This window comes from Odontesthes bonariensis, unplaced genomic scaffold (assembly GCF_027942865.1).
Source record: "Odontesthes bonariensis isolate fOdoBon6 unplaced genomic scaffold, fOdoBon6.hap1 scaffold_281, whole genome shotgun sequence".
Taxonomy (NCBI): Eukaryota; Metazoa; Chordata; class Actinopteri; order Atheriniformes; family Atherinopsidae; genus Odontesthes; species Odontesthes bonariensis.
The window spans coordinates 10,001-23,820 of NW_027457489.1; the positions used below are offsets into that span (position 1 = coordinate 10,001).

Consider the following 13,820-nt stretch of genomic DNA (forward strand, 5'->3'; position numbering starts at 1 on the left):
TGAGCGTGCACGTGTGAGCGTGGACTCACTGTCCTCGTGCGTCTGCAGCAGGGTGGGGGGGCTGCGGGGACCATCTCCAGGTGTGGTGAAGCAGAGGGTGGAGCCATAGTACCAGGTGAACTTCCTGAGCCCGCTGACCAATCCTGTGTGTCGGGAACTGGGGTAGTCCGGGGTGATGGTTACTATGGTTACGTCCTCTGGAGACTGCTCTGGCCAGACCAGCAGCTGTGTTAAATTGGAAAAAAAAAAGGGGTGACAGGTGACAACGAATCATATCTCCTGAATATTTACAACAACAACAAAAAAACCCTGCAGAGTTACTTTATTTATTCACCAACAGAATCATTTATTGCTATTTATTTCTTCCATTATGTTGATTTCTGCAGCATCAGGCTAATGGATCCATTCTTACAATTCAGACTGCAATTATTGAACTAAACATATTTGCACCACAGTATGAGCTTTGGTGAATATTTTCAAATTAGCAGGAAAACAGCAAAACAAATCTGTGAAAATGGCAAAGCAATTTTCATGTTCCATTCCCTGAAAATCATATTAGCATCATGAAAATGTACTAATCAACTGTACGACAAAACCACTGTCAGTCTCATCTGTGAACAATCACTATCTTTGATTATCTGTACGAAAATCAATGCCGAATGAAAGGTTTATTTGTCTGTGAGACTTTATTTAGAATCAGAAACAGAGCACTTTGGTTCCTGCTATTACTTTAGCTGCAAAAACAACCATGAAGGCCATTCACTTACATTTTCATCATGAGAAATGACCCAAAGGTAACACTACGATGTGGTACCCAACATATTTAAAGATCCCAATAAACAAAAAATGTCAAAGTTTTCATGAGAATTGAACTTTGCATTATCTTGCTTCATCTGGCTCTTGAAAAAGTTTCACACCTGAGCTGGATACCATGACAGCTTCTGTTCCTGGGACACTCACACATATTTGTGTACAGAGCTGAAAAGTAAAGCCTCTATCTTTACTGCCTCCAAAAGCTCTACCCTGCTCTAACTACTGTCTTAAAGTTTCAAGGTATTCCAGGTTACAGTATTTAGTGTTTATGTATGAATGTAACAAACTTTTGATTATTCTTTAAAACATTGCCGATTCACCGGCCCTGTTAGCTTTGAAAAGCTACAAAACAGACATGTTTCCATTAACTGCTTTGAGACTAATAAACTTAAAGGGACAGTTCGCCTCTTTTGACATGAAGCTGTATGACATCCCATATCAGCAACATCATTTCTGAACATCTTCTTACCCCCTGCTGCGTCCTGTGAGCAGAGTTCCAGCCTCGTTTTGGTGTTGATGAAGGTAGTCCGGCTAGTTGGCTGGGGTTTAAAAAATAAAGCGTTTTGCTTCTCAAAACAATATGCGTTCAACAGAGTAATACATTTGCATCACAAAATGGTTCTCCAGGAAAAATTCAGACCTCACAATCTCTTGGCCCTATTTTCTCTCCCTTCGTATCACTTCCTGCTGCCGCCTGCCGACAGCCGCGCCTGTTACGCTGTTTGCTGCTCGGTCTACACAGCAGGCAGTGATACGAAGGGAGAGAAAATAGGGCCAAGAGATTGTGAGGTTTGACTTTTTCCTGGAGAACCATTTTGTGATGCAAATGTATTACTCTGTTGAACGCATATTGTTTTGAGAAGCAAGACGCTTTATTTTTTAAACCCCAGCCAACTAGCCGAACTACCTTCATCAACACCAAAACGAGGCTGGAACTCTGCTCACAGGACGCAGCAGGGGGTAAGAAGATGTTCAGAAATGATGTTGCTGATATGGGATGTCATACAGCTTCATGTCAAAAGAGGCGAACTGTCCCTTTAATCTGCGTCGTGTCGCCTGTAGTTTTCCAAACCGGGAACAAACCTCGAGAAAGAAAACACAACTATGACTCCCGTTTACCAGAGGAAAATGGAGAGGGAGCCCTTCTTCTGGAATTACTTTGATCTCTGGGAAGATCCAGGATATTATATCATAGCTGGGAATCATGCCAGTCTGTCCTGTCAGTTCAGTGTTTGCCAGCACAGACCGGAAACAGGTGATGAGTCACGCCATTTTAATCTTTGTCAGGTCAGACATAATTTGTTATTCCATTCTCCCTAATGGAAAAACCACTTCAAGTGAGAGCCTAACCTTTCTGCTTTTTTAAAAAATTCTTCTTCTTCTTCTAAAAAAAAAAAAACCTTGGATCTCAGTACAGAACAAGAGCCAAAAGTATAAACTGGATCCAACTTGGAGCCCTTTAGGCAGCTTGATAATCTCTGTGTCTTTTGAAGACCAGAGCAATAACGACAATGATTTTTCTTTGAGCCTTTTTAGCCCAAACAGTTTTTGGTTTGGTCAGAAACAGCAAAAAAAAAAGCTGAAAATGGCTGTAACGTAGTGCGCAAACTGCTTCAAAGGTTCTGTACAACCGAGATATTTTTGCAAAGGCTTATCATACCATCAGAAACAGATCTATGGCCTAAACAGGAGCAAATCACTCAAAGGTGACTGACAGCAGAAGCTTCAGTGATGTCCAGAGAAAAAGTGAGCGGCTGTTTCTGTGCATCTTCTGCTCGGCTGCAATGGAAACCCAAAGTGCGCTGAAGAACATGTCCGGAGCAGCGCTGTGCTCGTTACAGACTGTGATGGATAGACAGATTTATAGATAGACAGGTAAGTGGGTACTAAATGTAATTAGCTCTGCTAACAGAATAAAGACACTTTGAAGGGCATACAAGTGGAAGGCGTGGACCTTGTCAGAGGAGAGTCTGGTTCCTTCTCTGGGAATGAGTTTTGAGCAGCGTTATTAACAGTACTGTTAATACAGTCGGTGATTTGTGGGGGATGAAATGAGGCTTTGCTTTGCTTCATATCCCCTTTTAATTAACATTATTATCTATTGTCCTCTCACCAGCACAACACACCACCAAAGATAAGACGCCCAAATATGCAGCCGCGCTGAGAAGCTTGGTGCAGACCCTGAATTACACAGGCAACATCCAACAGAGAGGCATCAAAAAGACGGAATGCTATATAGTATTTATGAACCAACAAAGACAACGATATTCCCACTTACAGACCCAGGGACGCACAGCAGCAACATGATGTGTTTTTAATGTCATGTTAATCTGTTCCTTGGGGGTTGGTTGCCACGAGGAAGCAAATAATAAATCCCACTCCAGAAGCAGTACGTGAAGATCACTCGCTCTGTTCAATCCCTTATTCTCATCATGCTCAGGCTTCTCCTGCCTCCTCATTATTATCTCTATTTTTGACCACTCAGTATTTCTTCCTGGAACAGACTCCTGACTTGAAGTGGCAAAGGGTGCGAGTAAACAAGAGGAAGGCAATGCATTAAATTATGCTTATCATCATTGCTATTATTCAGTCTATTTCTTGGCGTACAGTCAAAGTTACACAGGAACTGAGACCTCAGTATTATCAACACACTAATGCATTAATTCAGCACCAACTTTACTCTGAGTCTTTAGCGTAAGAAGGGACTATTTGCAGAGGTGGGTAGTAACCAGTTACATTTACTTGAGTAAGTTTTTGTAAACATTACACTTCTCGGAGTAGTTTTAAATCCCTATACTTTTTACTTTTCCTTGAGTAGATGTGTGCAGCAGAAACTGTCCTCTTACTCCGCTACATTAGGCTACAATGAGCTGGTTACTTTTCTTCTTACCTCTTTGGTATTCTACGCCTCATTATTTTTATCCCCCCGCGTACGCCTCATTTTAATGTTTTATTCTGACAGAGAGAGAGACTTCCGCCAAAGGCTCTACCACCTGACTGTGTTCCACCAATCAGACGCAGCCGTGCAGTCTGGTCACGTGACCATACTCGATCTCAGCGGCGGGACGGGTTAGCTTTAGCATTAGCAGTCGTAGCAAACAAACAAAGAAACAGATGAAAAATGTCAGAACCAACGGTGGGAAATGAAGACGCAGACGAGGCCTCATACTGAAAGCATGTTTACCTTACAAAGAGTGAGAAACAGCAGCTACATTATGTGTCTTCTGTGTCAACCAAAACAAACGCACATTTCAGCAGAAACTCAACATCTAACTTGAGGAAACATGTAGCGCTAAGTTTCCTAAACTCGTTTTCCCCCCATGGATAGGTGAATGTTTGTTTTTTAGGTTCCATATGGGTTACATATGTTTTAAACATTTCCTAAGTCACTTTTATTTTTTAGTGAAGTTCTTGAATTTACCTGGATTATTTTAATTTAAGCTATTTTGTAATTAATTAATTCATTTTAATTTATTTTATCAATTAGATGAACTCTAATTTGCCTAAAGATGATTATTTAGTATTTTTGTCTGTCTGATTGAATGCTTGTGTTAACAAATAAATCAGACGTTACTCAACAGTTACTCAGTACTCGAGTAGTTTTTTCACCGAGCACTTTTTTACTCTTACTCAAGTAATTATTTGGATGACTACTTTTTACTTTTACTTGAGTCATATTATTCTAAAGTAACAGTACTTTTACTTGAGTATAATTTTTGTCTGCTCTACCCACCTCTGTATATTTGACAAAATAACATGAAGCCGAGATAAAGAAAAACATTTTTTTTTCTTCTACTTTTAAGCAAAATATTTTGACATATTTCCAGATGGGAAATGGGGTGTGATGGGCTGTAAATGAGTTCAGTTGCAGCATTCAGACACGTACCTTGTATCCCTGGTTGATGCCGTTGATGAACTGCTGAGGTGGGGGGTTCCATGTGAAGCGGATGGTAGTCGAGTTAATGGCTACAACTTCCACTTCCTGCGGAGGAGCTGTGGGAACTGCGGATGCACAAATAACTTATATTTAACCGCGGTGTGTTCATAAAGAGAAAGAAGGAAATGTGAGTTATGATGTGCTGAAAAATAAAAGCTGCAGAAATATTCACTTTTCTGTTTCGTGCACGGACGTTTTCCAACATGCAATGGTAGTAAATATCTCACAATTGTTAAATATTTAATGTGGGGTTTCAGACGATGCTTTAATTAAAAATATCTGCGAGGCTTGCATAAGCTAAATGCCAAGCCTACCCTTTCTGTGCTTTACTGCGAAATTACCCAATTCCTCAAAACAATCACATCTAATTTACTGTGTTCTGCATTTGTATATTTTGAATATTAGCACCATTAAAATTACTTAATAACACGAGGATGGTGATCCATCACTGGATTGGTCCTCGGGCCGGTTGACTCTTCCTGCAGTAACTAAGAAGCCCCCCGTAACGGTGTAACCGCACACTACAGCATGATTTATGGATCGAAAATAGAATGAATCTCGTGACATTAGATTTGTAATAACATTTTAATTTACAGCAGGGCAATCCCATGATTTAGTGCTGGATTTGCATTCTTCATTAGAAACACTATTCACTCCTTCCTGGTGTTAAATGGGGGGCTTCTTTAAGACCCCACACAGCCTCTGTAATATTTCCGTTAGGCTCTCGGCCGAAGGTGTAAAAAATTCACGCCCAGATCGCCCTGATGACGTCACCAAAATAAAAACAGGGATTTTTAGGGACCGAGCAGTGAAACTGCAAGGACCCTACTGTATCTGTAAGGATTCTTATTATTCCGTCAGTCTTCCGTCCCATTCTTTGCAAAAGGTGCTCGAAAACTCTTGAAAATTTGCGAGCGCCACCTGCCAGTCGACGACATGAAAGAATCTAAACTTTATATTTTTGGGAGTCGCTCATTGACTCTGTAGCGCCCCCTACGATGCTTAAAAATGGTGCCTGCATTGGGGTTAGTTTCGCGTGGGACGATGAAATTCGGTACACTCATTCATCATGCCCAGACGGACAAAAAAGTCTCATGCCGCTATGGTCCCACGTCCACAGGAAGGCGGCCATTTTGGATGGAAAGTGCGTTTTCGTGCCATTTTTGCCGATTTCACGCCTTGCATAAGATTGAACTCGTCCTACAGATTTAATGCTACAGACTTCAAACTTGGCCAGGTTACTCTTAAGACATGGGGGGATAAAATCATGGAGAAACTTTTTCAAAACTTAAAGGGCGTGGCGACGCCTCAAATTTCGATGACTCGCCATCACTCGCCACAAAAAATGAAGTCGCTTATAACTCCCACATACATTATCCAATCTGTCCCAAACTTCACACGGTGAATGCTGGACCCAGCCTGAACGCGCACATATTATCATAGTGACATCCACCTACAGCGCTACCTGCTGGAAACGTCTTTTTTTTTTTCCATACCTCACATTTGATCAAACTCCTCCTACAGATTTCATGGTAACAGCTCCAAACTTGGCCAGGTTACTCTTAAATCATGGGGGGAAAGTCATGGAGAAACTTTTCCAAACTCTGAACGGTGTGGGCGTGGCCAGGCGGTGAAAATCATGTGATGGGGTTTGTGGTTTGAAAGCCTTATCATCATCGCAAAGTCATGAAACTTGGCACATACGTCCACCCTGACGACCTCGTACGTATGTAAAGGGTCTCGTGTGTGGGCGGTGCTAAATGGCTCAGTGGCGCCCCCTAGAAATTTTCAAAAACCCCTCCGCATTGGGGTTATTATGTGCTCGTACGTACGCAGAGGGTATCGTGCGTGTGGGCAGAGCTGCGCGACTACGACGTCCAGCGCATGCCCAATGTGCGCACATCTCGGTCCCACATTTAGCTGCTTGCAGCTTTCTAGTTTTTCCTAAAGCTTGAGAAATCTTCCACGAGAGCCACTGCAGGACAGGCCAAACCCCTTTTTGTGATTTAACTTGGCAATTTATTTAATAAATACAATGCTCCAGCACTGATGGCGCGTATGTCTTGTATACTGCAGAAATATAAAAGCTCAAAGATTTGACAATAAAAAGCTCAATAACAAAACTAGAAAGCTGCAAGCAGCTGTGAGCGGGACCGAGGTGTGCGTACGTTGGGATGTGCGTACGTTGGGGCATGTACTGGATGCTGGAGCTGCAGCTCTGCCCACACGCACGATACCCTCTGCGTACGTACGAGCACATTATAACCCCAATGCAGAAGGGTTTTTGAAAATTTGTAGGGGGCGTTACTGAGCCATTTTGATCCGCCCACACACGATACCCTTTACATACGTACGAGGTCGACAGGGTGGACGTGTGTGCCAAGTTTCATCAAGTTGCGATGATGAAAAGGCTTTCAAATCACAAACGCCATCACATGATTTTCACTGCCTGGCCACGCCCACACTGTTCAGAGTTTGGAAAAGTTTCTCCATGATTCTTTGCCCCCATGTCTTAAGAGTAACCTCGCCAAGTTTGGAGCTGTTACCATGAAATATGTAGGAGGAGTTCAATAAAATACGAGTTGTGGAAAAAAAAGACGTTTACGACCACCAACAGGTGGCGCTGTAGGTGGATATCACTATTTTAAATGTGCGCGTTCAGGCTGGGTCCAGCATTCACCGTATGGAGTTTGGGACAGATTGGATAATGTATGTGGAAGTTATAAGCAACTTAATTTTTCATGGCGAGGCATAAATTTGAGGCGTCGCCACGGCCACGCCGTTTGAGGTTTGAAAAAGTTTCTCCATGATTTTATCCCCCCATGTCTTACGAGTAACCTGGCCATGTTTGAAGTTTGTAGCATTAAATCTGTAGGAGGAGTTCGATCAAATGCGAGGCGTGGAAAAAAAGAGATGTGTCCAACCCCCAGCAGGTGGCGCTATAGGTGGATGTCGCTATGATAATATGTACGCGTTCAGGCTGGGTCCAGCATTCACCGTATGAAGTTTGGGACAGATTCGATAATGTATGTGGATGTTATAAGCGACTGAATTTTTTGTGGCGAGTGATGGCGAGTCATCAAACTTTGAGGCGTCGCCATGGCCACGCCCTTTAAGTTTTAAAAAAGTTTCCCCATGAATGACGCTTAGACACATTCATCAGCCCCCAAAAAGTCAGACTAATAAGACGGAGATCAGACAAGAAGCTGCAGAACATACTGTGTACATCACATCAGTTTCTCCAACGATGTGTAGATTATTTGCTCAATAAGAAATAAAAAATAAGTAGGAAAATATTGCAAACTGTAAACAAGTATTGGACATGTTTGGTTCCCACACAATCTGATTTTAAATCACCCGTATTCTCCACATTTATCCCCCTCATCTGTGTCAGCGGAGGAGCGTTTCACCTCATGTAGATCTTTGGCTGCTGTGTGAAATCTCCCCGACCCGCTAATCAGTTCGGGAAAGAGGAAGCGTGATGAATGAACATTAAAGCCGGAGTGAGAGGAACTGTAAAATGAGTGTGCACGTGTGTGTGTGTGTGTGTGTGTGTGGGCACATGTCATTGTGATTACACAGTAAAGGGTTTATGCTGATGCTCCAAAGCCACAGTGTAATAATGCACTGTTGCATGATGGGAATGCCCTTTACATCTTGCATTTGAGCTAAAGTGGCCGGCACACACACACACACACACACACACACACACACACACACACACACACACACACACACACACATAGATGCAGAGTGTTCAGGGTAGAAGGAGAGCAGAACCAAAACTACTGAAAAATGACTGGAACAAGATGGTGCAAGAAGCGACGCCGAGGAGTGAGACGGCAGGGAGGGAAACGGGAGATTAATTGATGTTAAAGATGTTCTCTCCCTTCCTGCCACGCTGACTGTACTCCCAGGGAGCAGCTTCTAACCTCTCGCAGCTCACAGCTTCAGATAAGACACCAAACTATGCCCTTCGGGGGAATCTTAACATGCTCAAAGGAGGCCTGTGAGCGAGCAGGAGAAAAGTAACGTTATCAGAGTTTAACACGGAGTTCAGCCACATCCTCTCAGAGGGAGAAAATGTCCAATCCATTGCAGCCACTCCCATTAAACCACATTAGAATAATTAATGAGTCCAACTCCATCTCCCGAGTCTATAAAGCTGTCCCGAACTCTTGTAATGATGGCTGTGAGTTTTACGTGCGCGCATGTGTGTGTGCGGGAGCCTGAGAGCGTGTCGAGCTCGGCTCATCTTTAATAATGATAATATACTGTTTAGATAAAAGTCAGCGGGAGACAAGCGCGTGTTTAAAGAAGATTTAGCCTTACAAACACTTCTCCTCATCTCCCCTTACAGGCTTCACTTACACACTTTGCTACCTCACAGCCGCTTCATTGATTTACGTTGGGGACAACTGAAGGTGCGGCCATGTTTATAACAGTAAACACAGTGTTATCTGTCATATCACGTATTTATAGAGCAGCAGAAACTCTGAAACCGTTCGTTTCTCTCCATCCTGCAGCATCCCGAGCTGCTCGTTGGAAGGATGGGAGACGCTCTGGAGTCCCTCCAGCACATCCTGGGTTGCCCTTAGGGTCTCTCCTAAATTGACTGAAACTGCTTTGGCTGCGAGGAGATGCCTCAGGGGCGACTTTAACATAAGTGTGAACTGCATCAATGGGCTCCTCTCAAAGCCGAGTGATGCCGAAGCCTGCGAGGCTACAGCGAGACCTCAGCGAAGCTGCTGTGATCCCAGGCGTCTGCTCACCAACCAAAACATTAACAACCATTCAGCCAGCTGGTCTTTGATACCATTACAAGATTATTGCTGGTAAAGAACTGTTTCTGTGTAGAACAATAATAATAATAATGCACAGAATGTAATAGATAAGTGCGTCCTCACAGCTGCATTATGAGGTTCAGTGTCACATAAAGCAAATATCTGAGCTTGCAAGGCTTGCAAGGTTTTCTGTGACAATAAGTGGGAGAAACTGAAAGCTGTCGGTATTCTGCACTACCTCGCTTTGCTGTCCTCACTCATTCACTTATTAAAGGCTTACCCACCACATCTAAATATGACTCAGAGGAGAGCATCAGAAAATTTAGTCATCTCAACGATTAACAGCTTATTCATGAATTTCATTTTACCACCAGGGAAAGACTTTTCCAGCCCATTTTCTCCGTGTATAACCCAATAATATAGTGAGAACCTTATGTGTATATATATATATATATATATATATATATATATATATATATATATATATATATATATATATATATATATATATATATATATATATATATATATATATATATACGCCATTTGGGATTACTGAAATGATAAATCTTTTTGGTTTAGTGTTAAAATATTCACAGTCAAATAGGAGTGGATTGGGGGCTTCTAATAAAAATATTTATGTGTGAATATTTACAGAAAACCTTTTTTCAGTTGAGATCTTTATTGAATTCATCTTTTAGTCAAGGCTAAGCTTAAAGGGACAGTTCGCCTCTTCTGACATGAAGCTGTATGACATCCCATATCAGCAACATCATTTCTGAACATCTTCTTACCCCCTGCTGCATTTTGTGATGCAAATGTATTACTCTGTTGAACGCATATTGTTTTGAGAAGCAAAACGCTTTTTTTTTAAACCCCAGCCAACTAGCCGGACTACCTTCATCAACTGCCCATTTTTGGCCGCAGACTGCAAACCCGTCTCTTCAGGAAACACTACCCAGATCCGCCCTCTGAGGACATCACCTGTTTCCTCCCAGCTCCTTACGCACTTATTTATTTCCTAAATTGTCTTCCCATGTGTCTCGGTACCTAACTTACCGCACTTACTCTAGCACTAGTTCTGCTCTTAGCTGTTTGGTTTTGGAAGGAAATATACTTATGATTTCTTGTTACCTGAAGTTCTTTTGCCTACCGATGTGGAACACACTGATTGTAAGTCGCTTTGGATAAAAGCGTCTGCAGAATGACCGTAATGTGATGTAATGTAACACCAAAACGAGGCTGGAACTCTGCTCACAGGACGCAGCAGGGGGTAAGAAGATGTTCAGAAATGATGTTGCTGATATGGGATGTCACACAGCTTCATGTCAGAAGAGGCGAACTGTCCCTTTAATGCTTTTATGGAGTGATTATTAAAAATGTCTCGTGTTTACTGACCTCCCTGGAGCGTGTACTCAGTGACAGCACTGCTGTACACACCCAGACCTGCTCCGGTGTAGGCAGCCACCTGGATCTGGTACTGAGTCCAGATGATGAGATCTTTCAGCAGACAGTAGTTAATCTCTGGGCTGCTGATGTTCTTCTCCTGGTAGTCCCCTGGCAACCCTGCCAGACGGTACCTGCACACACACACACACAGATACACTTGAACATGTGTTGCAGCAAAGACAAATGAGAAAAGTAAATATGTAAATTGGTACGAGTCAAAAACACACAAAGGAAATGCAGTGCACACAGAATGCGTTCACGCCCTTTAAAGTGTTCAGCATTTTGTAATATTTCAGTTCCAACTTAGAAAAGATGACAAATAAAACAGGTTTTCTCATACAATTATAAAAAATGCACCTGAAATATCCCATTTACAGAAGTATTCAGAGCCTTTGTTATGCTACATACTCCTACTCCTGTTCCCAGCTATGCTTCTATGACTCGACTCCAGTCCAGTCTTAAAGCACAGATCTGGGGATAATTACCAGAAAGATTCTGCAGCATTTCGAGTGGCATTTCACAGAGGTCTCATTAAAAATTATAGTGGAAATGGCAGAACATTATGGAAGGACGATTATCAGTGCAGTTCTCCAATAAAGCCACGCAAAAAAAGAGGAAATCCCTTACAAAAAGGCACACAAAGTGTCACTTTCAGACTATGGGGGGTACAGGAACTCCCTCTGACCAGAAAAAACAAAGACTTCATGCTCCACCTACTAATTCAACATGATGCTGGCAGCATCACTCTGTGGGGGTGTGTTTGAGCGACAGGAGCTCAGAGACTGATAAACAGCAGAGAAACCACGAATAATGGAAGCATGCCACTGAGAAAACACAGGGATGGCTTCAGGAAAACTCAGGCCGTATCAAAGTTTGGACCTCAACCCAGCAGATCACTAGCCTGGGCGAAAGCCGACTGCTGACTCTGTCAAACAGTCTGGGAAAACCCAAGAGGAATCCATTTCCATGGAGGGCGGGACCTTACCCAGCAACTTAAATTCATTGGAGTAACGGAGTTCCCTTAACCAATCATAATGTTTAGAAATGACGTAGGTTATGCGCCGAGGTTCATGCTTACTCTCGCGAGGCTCTAGCTCGCGAATCACGCTTCCCACATCAGCTTTCATTATACTGGTACCATTTGATAAATCAAACTTTTCCCAAAGCCAGTTGGAAGGAGAGCTACGACATCCTTGACACTAACAATATTGACGAGGCATTCCTCTTGCTCTCGTTTTAATTGTGTAATGCTCTCCAGAGTTGGGACAACTTCATGGATAGCTTCTAGCGTTCTTCCGTCGCCATGTTTATCTCCGCTGCGGTTGAACTACAATTATATGGACTACAATGGACTCCGCGCGTGAGTTCTGCGTCACCACTCGCAACTGTTTGCTGATTGGCAAAACACTGAGCGAACCGAGGTAGGGGGATTTGGCCAGACTATGTGCGGAGCCAAAATCTTTGGGCGGAAGTACGTAGGATGGCGTCGCCAGGCAAGCAGATCACCTCCATGAATCCATTTTCTAAACCGGTTTCAACCTGTTCACAGTAACAGTGGAGCTGGAGCCTATTCCAGCTGTTATTGGGTGAGAAGTGGGGCTGCCAGTCCATCACAGGGCTAACGCAGAGACAAACGAAGCCAACTCGCAGGGTCATACTCACAGTCAAGTTACAGCTAACAACTAACTTAACATGGAAGCACACAGAGAAAGACTCCACGAGTCGTTTCAGAAACCCTCTTGATGTGAGGGGACACTCAGTGGGGTCACATGGCACTGAAAGGATCGGATTATTGGCTAAATTACAATCAGACTGAGTTATTAAGTGCATGTAGACACCTTAATCTGACTAAGAATTGGATCGGATCGGATTCAGACCCCGAGATAACTGGGTTGAAAGTCACTCTAAACCTGCTTGTAGACGCTGAAGCACGTGGTGAATCAGACTTTGCGTTCTGCGCATGCTCCAGATGTTTTCCCGGGGTCGTGACCCGGAAGTCAAATCTCTCATGGAGACAAACCTTGACCCGTGCTTCTGTCTCCTGTTAAAAATGTATGGATGGACATAATGAAGGAGAGCAGAATCAAATCATAACCACAGACTGCTGAGCAGGAATGGACTCATTTTACTCCAACAATCAGTATCTTAAGCGCCCCCCCCCCCAAAAAAAAAAACTAAAAAAGGTAATTAAATGCAAAGGTGAGGTAACACATTGGTAAACTAGTATTTTTTTCTTTTTAGAGTACAAATGCATTTATTTCTAGATTTGTTTGTTTTCTCTACATCCAATGAAATTGGTCAGTGAAGACAATGGAAATCTTTTTCTTTTCATTTTTGGACTTTTTGTGCCTGTTAAATGAAGGATGAATTAACAAATAAACAAATTACAGATGTATGTTTCTACTGCATTTCAGGAAACAAAGCCCACATTTTACTGAATGTGGGATTCATAGGAAAACGGATAAGAAACACTCAGTGGGGTCACATGGCACTGAAAGGATCGGATTATTGTCTAAATTACAATCAGATTGAGTTATTAAGTGCATGTAGACACCTTAATCTGACTAAGAACTGGATCGGATCGGATTCAGACCCCGAGATAACTGGGTTGAAAGTCACTCTAAACCTGCTTGTAGACGCTGAAGCACGTGGTGAATCAGACTTTGCGTTCTGCGCATGCTCCAGATGTTTTCCCGGGGTCGTGACCCGGAAGTCAAAGGAGACGATATTCCTGTTGTTGTCGGCGTCAGAAAGAAAGAAACAACGCGATGGAGAATGAAGTTTGTGCAACAAGCAGCTCATCACAGACCAAATGTAGAGGGACGTAGCTTCATCTG

General features: G+C 42.8%; 1 protein-coding gene across 1 annotated transcript in view; it reads right to left on the reverse strand.

The window, feature by feature from the left end:
* LOC142376399 (protein sidekick-1-like) overlaps positions 1-11,114 on the reverse strand; it is a gene marked incomplete at both ends in the record, with an annotated part of 20,243 nt that extends 9,129 nt beyond the window's left edge. Inside the window, 3 exons of the mRNA XM_075459936.1 lie at positions 30-225; positions 4,700-4,815; positions 10,933-11,114. Coding sequence (XP_075316051.1) covers positions 30-225; positions 4,700-4,815; positions 10,933-11,114 — 494 coding nt within the window. The remainder of the gene's footprint in view (positions 1-29; positions 226-4,699; positions 4,816-10,932) is intronic.
* Positions 11,115-13,820: the final 2,706 nt, after the last annotated feature.